This window comes from Terrapene carolina, unplaced genomic scaffold, assembly GCF_002925995.2.
Source record: "Terrapene carolina triunguis isolate 2854851 unplaced genomic scaffold, T_m_triunguis-2.0 Scaffold23, whole genome shotgun sequence".
Lineage (NCBI taxonomy): Eukaryota > Metazoa > Chordata > Testudines > Emydidae > Terrapene > Terrapene triunguis.
In genome coordinates this window covers 16,611,787-16,629,757 of record NW_020664374.1, presented here as the reverse complement: position 1 = coordinate 16,629,757, position 17,971 = coordinate 16,611,787, and the positions used below count along the sequence as shown (strand labels likewise).

At 42.1% G+C, this 17,971-nt stretch overlaps 1 protein-coding gene across 1 annotated transcript in view; it reads right to left on the bottom strand.

The window, feature by feature from the left end:
• Positions 1–9,577: 9,577 nt before the first annotated feature.
• LOC113406155 (gastrin-releasing peptide receptor-like) overlaps positions 9,578–17,971 on the bottom strand; it is a 34,933-nt gene continuing 26,539 nt past the window's right edge. Inside the window, exons 2-3 of the mRNA XM_026649139.1 lie at positions 15,095–15,446; positions 9,578–9,970 (exon numbers count right to left, since the gene is read on the bottom strand). Of these exons, the coding sequence (XP_026504924.1) occupies positions 9,578–9,970; positions 15,095–15,446 (745 nt within the window). The remainder of the gene's footprint in view (positions 9,971–15,094; positions 15,447–17,971) is intronic.

The window sequence follows — 17,971 nt, the reverse complement described above, 5'->3', positions numbered from 1 at the left end:
GTGCAATCCACTGAATGAAATTTGCATTTAAAAAGATACTGGAATCTGTGACTATCAAGTTTCATATTCCCTCACATCACACACACATTGAAATATCTTAGTTTGGGTGCATATGCTGTCTGAAAACTCCACTCCAAATATAGTACTCTTCTTATCTATTATAGCACTTATTAATTTGAAAGTACCCCTGATTTGTATCAAAATGCAGTATAAGAGAGTAGCAATACAGCGCACACAACAGTAATGCTCACCGTTCAAAGGTAAAAAATTAGGCAAACTAGTTAGTATGAATACTGCATTGAAGAGAATTCCTTCAATAAACAGACCTGGTATCTGGATACTGTATATGATACAAATGGAATTACTAGGTTAGAAATGGAACAAAGAGTATGAGCTGGAATATAAACATGAATCAAACCATGCCAAAGAGAAGGGACTGAAATATGCAGGATTTGAACGAACAGTATTGTTACTTTGATATTCTACTGCCATACAGCTTCCTTCACTCTTTATTTCTGAGTCCAGTTGACAGTGTTGTTTTGTATCAGGTGTGGGAAATGTTTAGTGAAGGACATTATTGCATCCTGGATCATAAATGGTCCACGGGGACTCTTTTAAACACAACCTGCCATTGAATCTACAAAAGCCGAAATTGCTATGCAATGGATAGTCAGTGAAAGCGGAATAAAAGTTAAACCAAGGCTGATCAATTTCTTTCAGTAGACCTGATCCAAAGCCCACTGAAGTCAATGGAAAGACTCCCATCGGTGTAGCTGCTGACAATTTCCCTAACGTAGAATCATGCCTTGTCCATTAATCAATCAGACTAATTCAGTTGAACTCTGTAACTGATAATCGTGGAAATTCAATTGTTCTAATGAATGCCATTCTTCTGGCTACAGATGCCGGCCACAGCTGTCAGAGATTTGGTAGCCAACTGGTCCTCACCTAAGGAACACTTTCCTCCTTAGTTTTAATAATTCTTAAAACAGCATATTATTTTTATTGCCAGCAAAGTAAAACATTAAGGGCCAGATCCTCAGCTGCTATAAATCAGCATCATAGATAAAATGGACAAATGGACCAAATTCACCCCCAATGTAAGAACTCCCAGTGACAAAGAAAAGCTCAAGGATTTTATGTGACGCCACCTTTAAGTTCCACATTTGATCAATACTGGAAAAGCCGCTGAAATGCTTGACAGTTGATGCAAATTGAACAGAATACACACTTAGCAAACAGGAGATTTGTTCTAAACCAAGAAGCTACATTTTTATTTCATCTGTCATGCTTTATTAGCTACAGGGATGCTGTTCAGTCAAAACTTCATGTCATTCAATATTTATCTTTTGATAGTGCATTTGATTTGAGTCCACATTTATGTATAGGCTGTTCATGAGCATTTAAAAGCACATTGAAAACTAGAAAATATTTCAGAAACATACAAATGAAACTAAGGACACATACTTTAGCATTTGAAGTTTTTCCTATACATTGGCTTCTGAGTCTTATTTCAAAGGAGCTGGATCATTACTATTAATGCAAGTTTTCATTTTATAAGAAAAATAATTGATCAACAGATTTCACATCTAAACTACACAGCATTCTGGAAAAGAGAAAGCAATGCATGTTTCAAATAAAATAAACTTCATTATCTCTGTACACAATAACTAAAATACGTAATCCTAGCCAGATGGTTTAATAATGCTTATATTACTTTATAAGGCAATACATATTCAGAGTAGATATTAAAATCATACACACCTGGAGATTGGTACAGGTTTTGTTCAGCACTTGTACATCTAAACTCAGAAAATAACACGAAGGAGGGTTGTATCTTTGAACCACCTAAGTGTGAAGTGTTAATAAATCCAGTCTAGAAGGGCTAACTGATCACCACCACCATAATACTTCTGTAGAAACACAAATACTAAATGGTCTTTTTAAGAGACAATTTTAAAGTGCATGGATTGCCATCCTTCCTGAAGAGATTCCAGACCAATTCTATATTGTAAACAACTGGTCCCAAATGCACACCCAGAGCACTTATAGTAACACATTTATTTTTCCTCTATGGATGGGAAGGTGGCTCTGGATTACAGTTGGAGCCCTGCTTTCAATCACCATCTCAAGGCCCTGCCTTGTGTCCACTAGATGAAATCCCCTTTGAAGCTTATTGATGCTGCTTATAAATGGGACAGAGGGGATGCAGTGCTGCTGAACTATGTGAGGGACCCCCCCCCCACAACACAATCTCTACACCTCAGGTAAAATACCAAGCTTTTGCAGCAATCCCAGTTCCTGCCTGTATCAGGAGTATGACACCCAGACTGAGAATAAATTCAGATTTACCACAGTGCAGAACATTCCCTATAGGCCACCAACCTGGTCCAGCCTCCTTTGTCCATGCACAACTAATATACACCAGATTAAGGGCCATATTTAGCCACTGGCCTGAGGCAAGATGTTGCAGCCTGCTTTTCACCCCAGCTTTTGGTGCAGAGGGCAAAGATATAAGCACTGTGGGGCTGAGGTAGGCATGTAACTCACCACAGTTGTCTAGCCTCATGTTTCTGATCCCTGCAATGTGTCTGTAGGAATAATGAGTGCTCACTCCAGAGTTCTCCCCTACCCAACCTTTTTTTAGGTGGCTGCAGCCCTGGCAGACCGGGGGGTGAATCCATAAGCCTTCCACTCGAGGGCCATAGCAAAGGAGTTGCCTCTTTGAGCACAGGCTGAACCTGACAAGCCCTCACATAGACAGTTGAAGGGTGAGGGAAGCTCCTTGCTCAATCCCTCCTCCTCACACCTGGTTAAGGGGCAGTCACAAACTGGCCACAACATGGCTTTAGCAAAGTTACAAGGCATAGCTGGCTTTGTGGTTAACAAATTCATTTTACACATGTGGTCTCTGAACTTTGATGGTGGCCTTTGAGATCAATGGTAATCTTAGGCAAGTGATTTCACCTGTCGGTGCTTCAGTTTTACCAAGTGTAAAATGGGAACAATGAAAACTTCCTTTGTGCTCTAAGGAGAAATAGTGCTTCATAAGAGCTGAATATTCTGATCATTCTCAGGGCTTATCTACACAGTTGGAAAAGGCGCACTACATGAGGGGTGATTTCTAAAGCTCCTTAACATGTTGCACATTCATTGGTCTGTATAAACCCTGCTGGTGTGCACTAAAGGCTCCTTAGTACGCTTTAATGTAGTCCACTAAAGTGCACTAGTGAATCTTTAGTGCGCACCTGCAGGATCTACACAGACCAATTAATGCATATCATGTTAATGAGCTTTAGAAATCACATCCCCATCGTGCACATTACCCCACTGTGTAGACACGCCATCAGTCTGCCTCTCGGTGCATGGATTTCTCACATTCACTTTCCAGTAAAAAGCAACAATAAGAGAAAACACGTCCCTTTCTGAATGCTTATGTCCAGTGATGGTCTGGTTATCAATAGCCCTCTTATCTGCCTCCAGGGGGAAAAGTGCTCACAAATATACAAAATTCATTCAAATCAATATACTGTGCGGGCCCTAGAGTCTGACTTGTCTTGCAAACAAACAGCAACACTTCTCAGCAAGAGGATATTCATCATTAATTAGCCTGAAGTATAATTAATTCATTTATACTAAAATGGATTTAATCCATAATTCCATAGGAATTCTACCATCATGGCTCCACTTATTGTAAATATTCAAGCAAACTAATCACATGCATTATATAAAGTAGCTATTTCCAGAAACAAGCAACTATATATTTTAAAATAATGAGGGGTTTTGAATGTGATTGTATAGAGACTTGTAAAAAAGTCTCTTTGCTAACTGTGGCACAACACAGACTTATAATTCCCAGTGAACTAATCATTATGAAATGTAACATAGAAAGATTAACACTGATCTATCAAATTGTTCTACAAATGGTGGTATATGTTCTGATTCAATACAGTATCATTTCTAAGGTCCTGATCCTGCAAACACCTGTGCATGTGCCTTAAGTTAAACGTGTGAACACCTTTGTAGAATTGGGGGCTTAAAACGATACTAAATTTCTATATCTCAGATTCCACGTCTAGTTCTAGTAATTTAAAGGCCATGTGTTTTCTGTTAGTATGATTGGCACTGATTAATGTAACTGAGGCTGGGTCAGTCTTATAAATCCCGGGCCAGCTCAGTTATATTGACATAACAGAAAGCAAAATCTGGTCTAGAGTGTATAGCCCTGAACCAGCCTTAATTACGTTTGTGTGAATAGTACTGGTGTAACCAAAAGCAGAAACTGACCCATGAACTATACAAACCAAAATACAAATACTTGGCCAACCACATCTTCACAGTAATGGCAAATTGTGTATTTTTCTGATTCTAAATACAGATTTAAGTGACCCTCAAATCAACTACCTCTTTAACTGCAATCTCTTATGGCTCTCTTGGCTAAGTAATAAGTAAATCTCTCTTGGCTAAGTAATATGTGTTTTATCATGAGAGATTATATACAGTGGTACCATTAGAAACTGGATGAAGTGTAGGGTTTATCACAGATACTGCCATAGAGGTGCGGTAAGCATTCAATTTTTAAATGATGTCCTCTGTATATTCATCTGCATCCCTGAACAGTTGCCTCTTTTCTCTTGACCATTACTATATATGGGTTAAACGACATTTTAAAAAATTATATAGGCACATCTTATGTGGCTCCACAGAACCTGTACTCTAAGCCTCACTGTGATAATGATGGATAACACTGGCAATAATAACCAAACATTCACCATTCAATGGATTGCTTATTGCTCAGATAGGCAGCAATGAATTTCATGCCTTTAGAGGCCAAACCTGAGCTAGACTGAAAGACAGTTTTTTCTCATGGAATAAACACAGATTTTCTGCTCTAAAATTGGATTTTTTTGTCAGAGGGACAGAGGCACAAGCAATAATGGAAGTATCTTTTTCCAAATCATGCATGGAAAATGTCATCTTTCTATTCTATGGCCATAGCTTTACTTCCATGCTGATCAAATTAATTATGAAAATTGCCTATATGTTTATCAATATGCCATATTTCCTGTTTCCTTGCTAGGTTAAAAAACTTCCTTTAAATGAAAAATTAGAAGTCACTGCTCAGAGTAAATGGCAATCTTTTCTGCCCAAAATAAATATTTGGGTTCAACAATATCACACTTATATTCCACCATATGCTTGTTTAGTTATTGTTGCCATGCAGCATAAATATTTGAGGGTCTATAATTACATATTTGACCTAATACAATATTTAGAAACACTGGGTTACAATTGCACTATTGGTGCAGAGCTGCATGGTGAATGAGAGAGCTGGATTTGTACCTTTCAATTGCAGAGGTTTTCTTGACTTTTTAGATTGTTTCTGGTGTTTTTCTTATGAACAATTCTAAAAGAATAATTCTAAGCCAATGCAATTTTAAGCTGAAATCCTGGCCCTGGCCCTGGCCCCACTGAAGTCAAAGGCAAAACTCCTCTGCTGTGTAAAGCATTACAGTCTGATTAAGCAATAGTTCGGCCTGATGTATGCTATTTAGTGCTGATTGTTTCTAAAGTCCCATTTGTTTTTAAATAGCAAAACAAAAAACAAAAACAAATTTCCTGAGACTACATCTTGGGCCAAATCCATGGTCTTACTGAAATCAATAGTAAAATTGCTATTGATTTCAATGAGATCAGGATTCAGACCTTTGTAGTTCTGTGACAAATTGCATCATGTTTTTGAAACTGGGGTAATCAGACAAGTAATAGACTACAAAAAATACAACCCCAAATATTTCATCGTCCTTACAAACAAACAAACAAACAAACAAACAAACAAACCCTCTCAAAGTCTGTGTCCTTCCTGATGTCCTAGGCTGTGTTTTTCTGCTACTTTAGTGAAGTGATGAGCCAAAAACAAATGCCAGTTTCAGACTGGCAAGAAGGCTGCAGAGAAAATTTGTTCTTTGTCTGCTATAAAAGAAAAAATTCTTTGCAAATTTCCAAGAAAACACATTTGAGAAATCTGTCTGGGCCAGCCCAATTCAATTCTTTGCTATCTGAAAATTTTCCATCAAAGCTTTTTTCAATGGAAAACTGGATTTTTGACTAAACGGAGACTATTTTGAGGAAAATAGATGCTTTCTGAAATATTTTTGGCAGAAAACCAAAGACTGATTTTTTTTCTACAAAACCTTTTCAGTTTTTAGCCAAAATATTTTGGTTTTCGGTTGCTAAAAACCAAACACTTTTTAAAGTTTTCAAATTTTTGATGAAAAGTTGAAATTTTCAGCAGAAACACACACACACACACACCTTTGACCAGCTTTAGAAGTGAAGAACAAAATTGAGTCATCAGGAGAATACAGTAACAGACTGTCATACATGAATTTGTAACTAGAAAGAACTCTCTTCTTTCTCTGTACTGTCCCATCTATCTTGTGCACCAAAATTAGTGCATTTGCTTTTGAAGAACAAACTGTTAGCTGCTATTTGCATTTTGAGGAAAGCACTTTTTAAATCAGAACAGCAAATCTCCCCACTGCCGCCCTCATAGATCTCAGTACCTGTACTTGCAGTAGAAAGGTGAAAACTAACAATAGTCAGTTAGTACCAGACTCTAATGGGTTATTCACATTAAGGGCTTGTCTACACTTACCGGGCGATCGACACGCGGCGATCGATGCATCGGCAGTCAATTTAGCGTGTCTAGTGAAGGCCTGCTAAATCAACCCCAGATCACTCTCCCGTCAACTCCCGTACTCCACCTGAACAAGAAACGCAAGGGGAGTCGATGGGAGAGCGTCTCTAGTCGACATCGCAGTAAGCAGATCTAAGGACATCAACTTTAGCTACGTTATTCACATAGCTGAAGTTGCATAACTTATATCGCTCTCCCCCCGTAGTGTAGACAAGGCCTAAGTAGTACCCTGATCTACAAGTAGGTCCATCTGATGTCAGTGGGACTACTTATGCTGTAAGGTACTACTCAACATCGGTTAAGCCCTAAACAGTTTAATCATCATGTTTACTAATTCACATTGGTTGAATTTACTTAATTACTAGAGCAGTGGTGGGCGACCTGCGGCCCATGGGCCGCACTCACCCCATCAGGGTAATCCACTGGCAGACCGTGAGACAGTGTTTACATTGACCATCCGCAGGCACGGCCACCCACAGCTCCCAGTGGCTCTGGTTTGCTGCAGCCCGCGGGCCACAGGTTGCCCACCATTGTACTAGAGCATGGAAAATATTCATTGCAAAATCCAAAACCACATATATTCCTCTCATTTGGGATTTTCTGAACTGCTTGAAATGCAACCCAGAGTCTCTCAAAAGTTCCCAAACCTGGGCCCAATCTCATGAGTAGGGCCCTACCAAATTCACGGTTCATTTTAGTCAATTTCACAGTCATAGGATTTTAAAAATCATAAATTTCATGATTTCAGCTATTTAAATCTGAAATTTCACAGTGTTGTAATTGTAGGGGTCCTGACCCAAAAAGGAGTTGGGGGGGGGGGTCGCAAGGTTATTGTAGGGAGGGTTGAGGTACTGCTACCCTTACTTCTGTGCCGCTGCTAGCAACGGTGCTGCCTTCAGAGCTGGGCAGCTGGAGACCAGTGGCTGCTGGCCAGGAGCCCAGCTCTGAAGGCAGAGCCACCTCCAGCAGCAGCGCAGAAGTAAGGATGACATGGTATGGTATTGCCACCCTTACTTAGGCACTGCTGCTAGTGGGGAGCTGCCTTCAGAGCTGGCTGCCCAGCCAATAGCTGCCACTCTCTGGCCGCCCAGCTCTGAAGGCAGTGCAGAAATAAGGGTGGCAATACCATGACCTCCCTAAGATAACCTTGTGACCTCTCTACAACTCCCTTTTGGGTCAGGACCCTCAAATTGAGAAAGACTGATCTCCCCCGTGAAATCTGTATAGTATAGGGTAAAAGCACACAAAAGACCAGATTTCACGGGCGGAGATCAGATTTCATGGTCTGTGATGCGTTTTTCATGGCCATGAATTTGGTAGGCCCCTAGTCATGAGACCCTAGTCATGAGATCCCAGGACAATCTATGGTTTCACATCTAAACCAGGCAAAACTAGTTTCTACAGCTGTGAATGCTGAGTTAATATAACCCACTAACTAAAATTCAGAGGACACACACTCATGTAGACTGAAACCAGACAGAAACCAACCCGTGAACTGCTGAACATCCAATGTCTGCCCTTGGAGGCAGGCAGGCACCTCCTACTGAATTCAGTGGGCACTGGGAGGTTTTGGTCTGATTATATCCCAACCAATACATTATATTTTTGCATTTTCAATACAAATTTACCACCAAGTTTTGCTGGTTTCATTCTCTCTTTGTCTTTGATAACCGCACCCCCCCAACAAAGTGCACCATTAACTCAGCATTCACTGTTCCAAGGGTCAAATTCTGCTCTCATTTGCACCAGTTTGCTTTAAGAGGTTTATAACTGTACAGCTCGATCCGTATCACAGTTATTTCAATGGGAATTGGATTTTGCCTTATGTTAAAGCAGGATTTGCAATCTGCAGTGACTGTGGCACATTATCTTCCTATTCTGGTGCCACAACCACTAGTCAGTGGAAAATACTGAAGGCCTGATTCTCCACCAGTTTTATGATTTCAGTAGAGATACAGGTATAAAGCTGCTGTAATGGGTTTGAGACCAGGCCCTGAGTTTTTAATGGCATTCACTGTACACCCCCATATTACAATACATCCCCATGAAGCACTTCTGTGCTTCATTTGACATTTGTTGTTCATCTTTAATCAAACACAACTAAAATTCTGTATTACACATTTAATAATGTAACTCCCCATTATTTTGCACCCCGAAGAGAAGAGCAGAGTAGTCAGTAACTCTCAAAGTGCTGTGCTTTTTCCTCTGCAATATGGCAAAATGCGCACACTCGAACTGTAAACATCTTCTAACTCACATTTATTCAAATGTTACTGCTTTCACATTGATAGTGTACAAGATACTACTCATTTCAGATGGGGCCAGCACACCCCAGTAAACACTGTTAAAATCTTTTTACACTATGAATACTGTATTCAAAACATTTATAAATATTTGACAGTTCTAGGAAATGATCAACACTTAACGTTTTTTAAAAGGGTCGCTCTCATTTAGATGAGTTTACTTCAGCCAAAAAACAAGACAGAAAAACAAACAAACCCATGAAGCTGTTTCTGCAAACAATGGGACAAATCTTGAATCCCTTACACCGTTTTTATGGGACTGTGGTTGGAGTCTGCCTGAGTCAGAACTGAGGCAAAACTATGGACCTCAAGATTTGACTCCAAGCCAATGACGGCCTGATCTTATAGGGGCTGAGTGCACTCAACTCTCGTTAAATCGGTGGGCAATAAAGGCATTCAGCACATCACATGAGGTGTTCACTATGACGGTGTCAGGCCCTAAAGTACCTGGAAGTTCTTGTATGCAGTTGCTTTCTCTATGCATGTATGGTACTCACTATCCCCACAAAGCAGAGCAGGCAGCCATGCTATCTACACTGCACAACCGTTTCCAAAGCTGTCCCTGCCATGTACCCTATACACAGCCTTCGTTACAGATGTGGTTGCCGTTGATGAGGCTGAACGTGGCCACTGAATGGTTGGTGCTCTTGAGGGAGGTCATTCGAGTGGTACTTCTGCCCATGCTTTGGGACCTGATGAGGAGACGGGTTCTGCAGCACAACAGCTGGTTGTTGAACTGTTTCCTAAAACTTTTGCTGAGCAAGTAGAGCGCGAAAGGGTTTACGCAAGAGTTAGCAAAGGCCAGGATTCGAGCACAGATGCTGGTGATGAAGTGCAACACTGAGGTGTCTACCTCTGAATAATGGTAGGACCGGTATAAATAGATGATGTGATTCGGAAGCCAGCAGAAAGCAAAGAGGCACACAAACACCAGCACTGTCTTGGCCAGACGCTTCCGTGAATCAATCTGAAAAGAACAAAGAGAAAAGTAGATTAGCAAATGTTCCTCACTTTGGCAACAGCTGGGAAATTGGAAGCTAATTACTTTCCCTGTCACAAGGGAATGGATGGGGAGGGGGGAATGAGACAGTGAATGCAGGGGAGTCTGGACTGGACAGGACTTTAGCACTGAGTGAGTCAGCTGCCCAAAAAGTAAAAAACCAAACAACTAAATTATCTCCTCTATCCTAAAGATAAAACTCAGGTCAACTAATGCTCAGTGACTGAGTATCACTAACCCCAGCATGGTCTATAGAAGTCCAAGAATCAGCAACTTATTAGCCATGGTAGGGGCTACCTAGCATACTGCACAGAGCGCAAATATGTTACCACTTGGGGCCATGTGGTATACATACATATATATAATGCCGGCAGGCGGGATCATTGTTTCTCCTTCATGGAGTCTTCTTCCCCAGCTCCTGTAGCCTTCCTTTCTCCTCCTCCAGGCTTTTAGTATATTTCCTTATTTAAACCCCTCCTACTCACCTGGGTTTCTTTGTTCTATGCTTGGTAACTTTTCTCCAGAAAAACCCTCCCCTCAGAGAAGATGGATATAAATGGCATTCCCCTAAGTTACAGTCACTCTTTAGGTTAACTTTTGTATGCTCAAACAACCATCATTAATGTTAAGTATTCCCCATTGTCCTTCATCTAGTGAGTACCAGCTGCATGTTCTGTCAGCATTGATGGATCCACATACATATAGGCTTTCTGGGACACAGAAATGTCATGATACAATTTAATAATATCATCCACCATTCGTAAATTGCACAGACAGAACCCACAACTTGTCACAGGGCCCATCTCAGAAATGACTGTCCCAATCTTCCAGCTCAGACCATGATAGGAGAAGGCCGAGGTGCGATGAAAGGACAAACGCCCTGAGGCCTGGCCTACACTAGGAAAAGCTGTATTTTTACCACATGATAGTTAACGTGTTACAAAGACAGAGCAAGCTGTGGTTTTACATTGATTTAGATGGTGAAGGTGAACCTTAAGGGGAAATCCTGAGGGGGACACTAGGGTTCACCTCAAGCAGCTAAATCGAAGTAAAGCTACAACCTGCCCAGTCTGCACTAGGGTGATACAATGTGTTCTCTTGCTCTCTCTCATTGTACAAACATATCTATCTTCCTAGAGTAGACAAGACCTTAGAGGGACCCACCATCCAAAAGAGGATGACACAGCTGCTCCACCCAGGGAACCTCTAGACAGTATTGCATCATGGGAGAGGCAATGCCTCCTGGAACTTGCTGGCACAGACAGTGCACTACCACTTGCCTTAAGAGGCTGCTGTGTGCACACTGCTTTGTGGTCATGCCCTACCTCCTCCCCACCCTGCTTAGAGTGGCTCTTGCCACTAGCTCCACTTGCTCTGCATGTAAGTCTTGAAGTTGTGAACACCACTTGTGGCCACCCCGCTCTTCCATATTCGTGCAGCAGCTGGGCACATGCAGGCCCTTGCAGAGTAATGGGCTCGGTTCTGATTGCTTCAGTTGAGAAGGGTGAGAGCTCAAACTGTGGGTATGCCTACATAGCAAAAGCTGTGCACGGGCTCAATTACCCATGCCTGACTCCAGCTGGCGTAGGCAACAATATTAATGAAGACAGCACAGCATGGGCTAGCAAGCTGGTTACATACCCAGGGTCCATGCTGGGCTCTCACTATCTGCTCTCAAATTGTTGCTGTGGTGTCTTCCCTGCTTTTGTTACCTGCTAGCTTGGATAGACTAGTGGTCCTCAATCTTTCTAGACTACTGTACCCTTTTCAGGCATCTGATTTGTCTTGCATACCCCCAAGTTTCACCACACTTAAAAACTACTTAGTTACAAAATCAGACATAAAAATACAAAAGTATCACAGTACACTATCTCTGAAAAATTGTTTACTTTCTCATTTTGCCATATAATTCTAAAATAAATCAATTACAATATAGATATTGTACTTACATTTCAGTGTATAGCATACAGATCAGTATAAACAAGTCATTGTCTGTATGAAATTTTAGTTTGTACTGACTTCACCAGTGCTTTTTATGTAGCCTGTTGTAAAACTAGACAAATATCTAGATGAGTTGAGGTACCCCCTAGAAGTCCTCTGCGTACCCCCAAGGGCAGGGGAGGGCAAACTTTTTGGCCCTAGGGCCACATCTGAGTGGGGAAATTGTATGCAGGGCCATGAATGTAGGGCTGGGGCAGGGGGTTGGAGTGCGGGAGGGAGTGCAGGTTGTGGGGGAGGAGGGCGCGGTGTGCAGGAAGGGGCTCAGGGCAAGGGGCTGGGGTGCAGGAGGGGTGTGGGTTGCAGGAGAGGGCTCAGGGCAGGGAGGTGGAGGGCAGGGGGGGGGAGGGGAGGGGGGGGGCGGCGGGGGGTGGGGGTGCAGGGTGGAGGGTGCAGGGTGAAGGAGGGGTTTGGGGTGCGGGCTCTGGCCCGGCGCCGCTTATCTCAAGTGGCTTCATGGTGGCAGTGGTGCGCAGTGGGGCTAAGGCAGGCTCCCTGCCTGCCCTGGCCCTGCGCTGCTCCTGGAAGTAGCCAGCATGTCCAGCATTGGCTCCTGGGGGTGGGGTGGGGCAGGTGCTCTGCTGCGTGCTGCCCTTGTCTGCAGGTACCCCCCCCCAAAGCTCCCATTGGCCGTGGTTCCCCATTCCCAGCCAATGGGAGCTGCGGAGGGCAGTGCCTGCAGGCGAGGGAAACACATGGACCCCTCTGCCCCCCCACTCAGGGACGTGGTGCCGGCTGCTTCCAGGACCGGCGCGGGGCCAGGGCAGGCAGGGAGCCTGCCTTAGCTCCGCTGCGCCACGGGGCTGGTAATCCCGTGGGCCGGATTGAAAGCCCTGACGGGCCAGATCTGGCCCGCGGGCCGTAGTTTGCCCTCCCCTGCCCAATGGTATACGTACCCCTGGTTGAGAAACACTGGTATAGACTAGCCTGTGCACAGCTTTTGCTGAGTAGTCATATTCAGAATCCCAGCTCTCATCCTTGTAAAATTGAAGGAGTTAGATGGGTCTCATTTGAGGTATAAATGTTTATAAAGTGTATCAAAGTCTGATCAGCCACTCCTTTTCACACCTCTTATGTATAGCACTGAACAACCATTATGTACTGTTTGCCACTGCAAGATTTGAGACTTTTTGTGATCTGATCCAATGTGGCAAATGCTATATTCTCATTACTCACATGGAAGATTTGAGTCAGATAGTCAAATCCCAAAGCACTATAAGTAAATTGAGAATTAAGCTGGTCACAAAAAGCAGATCTTTTCCCATGATAGAAGCAAGCACGAAGCAGGCAACAGAACATTGGCATAGCACGTCACGACTTTATTTTGTGTTCCTTTAATTGCATAAACTGAAAATTAGCTATTGAATTCAGAAAAGATTGACATGTACCAGATGACAGTCAAATGTCCCCAAAGATCTAACTGTAAATTAAACCCTGTGGGATAAATCTCTCCATGAGTGAACTGTACATATATATTTTTAATGTATCTTTAATTTGATACTGAAGCTATTGTGGCCCGCATCTGCACTAGGAAGAAAGGAAACAATGCAATAAAGAAATCAATATCACTTATCTAAGACAGAGACCTATCACTATTGAATGCACTGCAGGAGTGAAATCATTGACTGACTGTGCTGGAGCAGACTTACTTTTTGCTATCTTTATAATGCTGTATACAAACCTTTAGGGGAAAGGACAGCCGAGAAGTGACTCTTTATCCTTCTAGTGCACTTTAGTGGGTAATCAAATCAGTCATCAAACAGGCAGAAAGGTGGGAGTGGTGGGAGAAAGACTTATAAACATTCAAAAGTAATGTAAGAGAAGTCCTTTTTAATATGCTGAAAGCACATCTTTCCACCCATGTGGTGCTACCTGATAACTAGTGATGGGGAAATTTCTAAAGGTTCAAGAAATTTCAGTTCAGATATGTTACTGACAGAGGGTAAAATCATTGTTTATACAACTGACCGCACTCAGGCTAACAGCAGACTTAGAGCCTAAAACATAAAAGCATGGGCCTCTACTGATTGAGCTAAAGTAGCAGGGGCTTACCTACATGAGAAAGTTGCACCAGCTCAATTTAAGATGAGGATTTAAACTGATTTATTGAAACTGGTGCAAACCCCTGTACTGACACTTATTTCAGTTTAATCATGGCTTACGTTAGTTTACTTGAAATCAAGTAGGAATCAGTTTAAGGCAGACTGAAATAATCCACATGTAAACTGAAATAGGAAAGTCCACACGGGGGGTTGTACTAATTTAAAACAGTTTAAAAGCAATTCAAGTTAAAGAAGTGTAACTTTCTCATTTAGACAAGATCTAAGGGTAGCAGCATCCTGGAGCTGGAAGGGTATTTCCAGCTCGAGGAGACATACCTGTGCTTGCTCTGATCAACCTAGTGTGCTAAAAATACGAGTGGAGCCACACTGGTGCAAGCAACTAGTTCCCCAAGTACATGTCAAGGGTTTCAGACAAGATTGTTCTCGGGGCAGCTAGCCCAGCTCACTGTTTGTGCCCCCATGGATACTGTTATTTTTAGTCCTCTATCTTGATCAAAGCTATGAAGGGTATGTCTACCTGAGCTGGAAATTAGTCCATCTCCAGTATAAACATACCATACCTTAAGTGGATACCTTAGCTGGAAGCAATAGTAGATTCACACATTTCCAGCCACTAAATGGAAACAGAGATCCACACTCTCCCAGTGTAAGGGTATGTCCAGACTACCCGCCGTATCGGCGGGTAGCGATCGATTTATCGGGGATCGATATATCGTGTCTCTTTAAGACGTGATATATCGATCCCCGAATGTGCTCCCCGTCGACTCCGGAACTCCACCGGAGCGAGCGGCGGTAGCGGAGTCGACGGGGGAGCCGCGGCCGTCGATCCCACGCTGTGAGGACGGGAGGTAAGTCGGAATAAGATATGTCAACTTCAGCTACAGTATTCCCGTAGCTGAAGTTGCGTATCTTACATCGACACACCCCTCCAGTGTAGACCAGGCCTAAGTTTCTCTATACATGGTACAAACTTCATGTCATTCCAACATCCACGAGGGTAATGTACTTTCAAATAAAAATAAATTCATACCTGTTTCTGAACATGTATGTTTCCTTCCACAGGTATGTTGTAAGCACTCCGGATCAAATTTTTAGCAATGAAGTAGTAATACACTGAAATGACCGATAGAGGAATGATGTAAAAGATCAGAAATGATGCCATTGAATGAATTTTTGGATGTAGCCCATCAGAATGTGGGTAAGGGGCACAGCTGATGAATGTTTTGTTAGTATCTCTGTCATAGAAAGGGTGCAAGTCAGAAAACACAACTTCAGGAATGGCAAGCAGCATGGATAAAATCCAGATCATAGCAGCTTTCATACAAATCTTCATCAGCGCATGGGGGGCTTGGATATCCATTGGCCTCACTATCGCTTTATACCTAAGAGCAAAGAGAAAGAACTGTTACTAACTATGCTGTTGAACAATAGTCATACTGGGTCAAATTTATCTTTGTCCAATCTTTCATTGATTTCCCTTTTCATTTTCGAAAATCCCAACAACGGTTTTCAACTGGTGCTGGTTGACATTTTTTACATTTCTGAAATTTTGCAATCAGCTCAACTTGTCACCAGTTAATTCCATTTCTGGTGTATTGATTTTGAACATGTACAGAGATATTCTGAAATCCATGTATGTGTACAAATGGCATTAAGAGGAAGTAAAATAAATGAGTGTACTTTTAAAGCATAAACACCATGATACTACTACTGTAAGTATAAAACTTCATTCAGTATTCTTCAAGGAAACTAGACTAGATATTGCTTAAAGAGTTTGTAAAAGCTGCTGGTGACTTCTTTTGGAGTTGAGGGTGCACAGCACTTCTGAAACTCAGCCCTTGTGTTTTCAAAATTGGAACAGACATTCTACCTATTTTAATTACTTAGGTTTTGGTCTAGGACACAATTTCCATTTGTCCATAATTAATTGTATCCAGATTAAATAGCATGTGGTGATTTATAGAAGACAAGTTATGAAGAAAGAAATTGTATGCTACATTATGTAAATATGAGATTTTGTGTTTCTGTACACTTTTTCCTTCCAGAATTTCAAACTTTTTTTAAAAGTTTGAATTTCCAATTCAGCACACAAGCAAAATATATTGGAAGCTCATATGTAGAATGAAAAACCCATATAACAAAATAGCCACATATAAAAAGAACTCCAGATTGGAATCGGTGCATTTAAAAATTCACAGTTCATAAATATATTTAAAGTATAAATTAGAAGTAAGAGATGGCATTTAGGAAATAATATCTATAGGTTTTATACAGTATTATTCTATTAATCAGACTCATGATAATGGAATTTCTATCCCATTCCATACTTAAAATCTAGATATTTTTATTTGCCCAATCCCCTTTTAAAAGATTATATGGAAAATGAATCCTTATGGAGTTAGGGGCTAAGTGGTCATCATAGAATAAAACATAAATGGCAACTCACTTTCTCATAACTGTTCTTCGAGGTGTGTTGTATATGTCCATTACACTTTAGGTGTCTGTGTATCACATGCACCGGTGCTGGAGAGTTTTCCTTAGTGGTACCCATATGGGTGGCTCTGCCCACTGCTGGGCTCCTCATACTCTGAAGCAAGGACATAAAGGGTGGAGTTGCCCCCTCCCCGCTTCAGTTCCTTCACACCGGAACCAATAGTAGGCTCTGATATATCAGGAAAGGAGGGTGGGTCGTGTAATGGACACATGCCTACAAACATCCTGAAGAACAACAATTATGAGAAGATGAGTAACCATTTTTTTCTTCAAGTGCTTGCATACGCCTGTTATACTTTAGGTGACTCCCAAGATATTACCCCAAGAGGCAGGGTAGGGAGTCTCATCAGAAGAGGGACTGCTTCCCAACATTGGCATGCTCCTATGATGCAGCATACAGTGTTTGGTGAGTGTAGGAATCGAAGACCATGTCGCTGCTCTACAGATGCCCATAACTGGGATTGTGCCACAAATGCTGCTGAGTTCGAATGAGCTCTTGTCGAGTGCACTGTGCGTTTCTCAGGAGGCATTGCTCCATTATAGCACATTGTAAGGCAGCTAGTGATCCATTTCGAGTGTCTGAGTTGTAATGGGGTGGTCTCTCATACGTTCAATAAAAGAGGCAAAGCTGGGGAGAGACACCAAAAGGCTTTGTTCTATCTAGGTAAAATGCCAATGTTTGCTGAATGTCCAAAGTACGGAGCCTCTGCTTGTCTTTATGTGTATGTGGTTCAGGAAGGAAACTGGCAGGTGAATAAACCGATTCAAATGGAAATTGGCCACCACCTTTGAGAGGAACCTGGGGTATATTCTCAGCTGAACCTTGTCTTTGTAGAAGACTGTGGTTGGTGGATCTGTGACCAATGCATTCTGTTCTCTCATCCTTGTGACGGAGGTAATGGCCTCTAAGAAGGCTACCTGTGCTGACAGATTCTAAATGAGCATGATGCTAAAGGCTCACAAGGAGAGTCAATAAGTGCAGACAACAGCAGATTTAAATCCCAAGAAGGTGTTGGGTCTCTACAATCTATCAAGACCCTAAAGGAACCTGGCAGTGATTGGGCAAGTGAAAACAGTCTAATCATCTGTGCAAGAGTGAAATGCCAAGATAGCTGACAGATGCGCCCTGATGGAGCTAAGGGCTAGATCTGACTCCTAAAGGTACACAAAATGGCCCAGAATTATGGGAGGTGGCCCAGATGGAAATACACTTCCATTTACTCAAGTAAGTAGCTCTTGTGGATGGCTTTCTGCTATTAAGGAGCACTTTCTGACCTGCTACTGAGCAATGTGACTCCTCTATATTCAGCCACTGATGAACCATGCCATAACGTGTAGCACCGGGCCGAGATTCTGTGTCAGGAGATCTCTGGCTATTGGTAACAATAAAGGTTCATGAGTGGACAATTTGCAG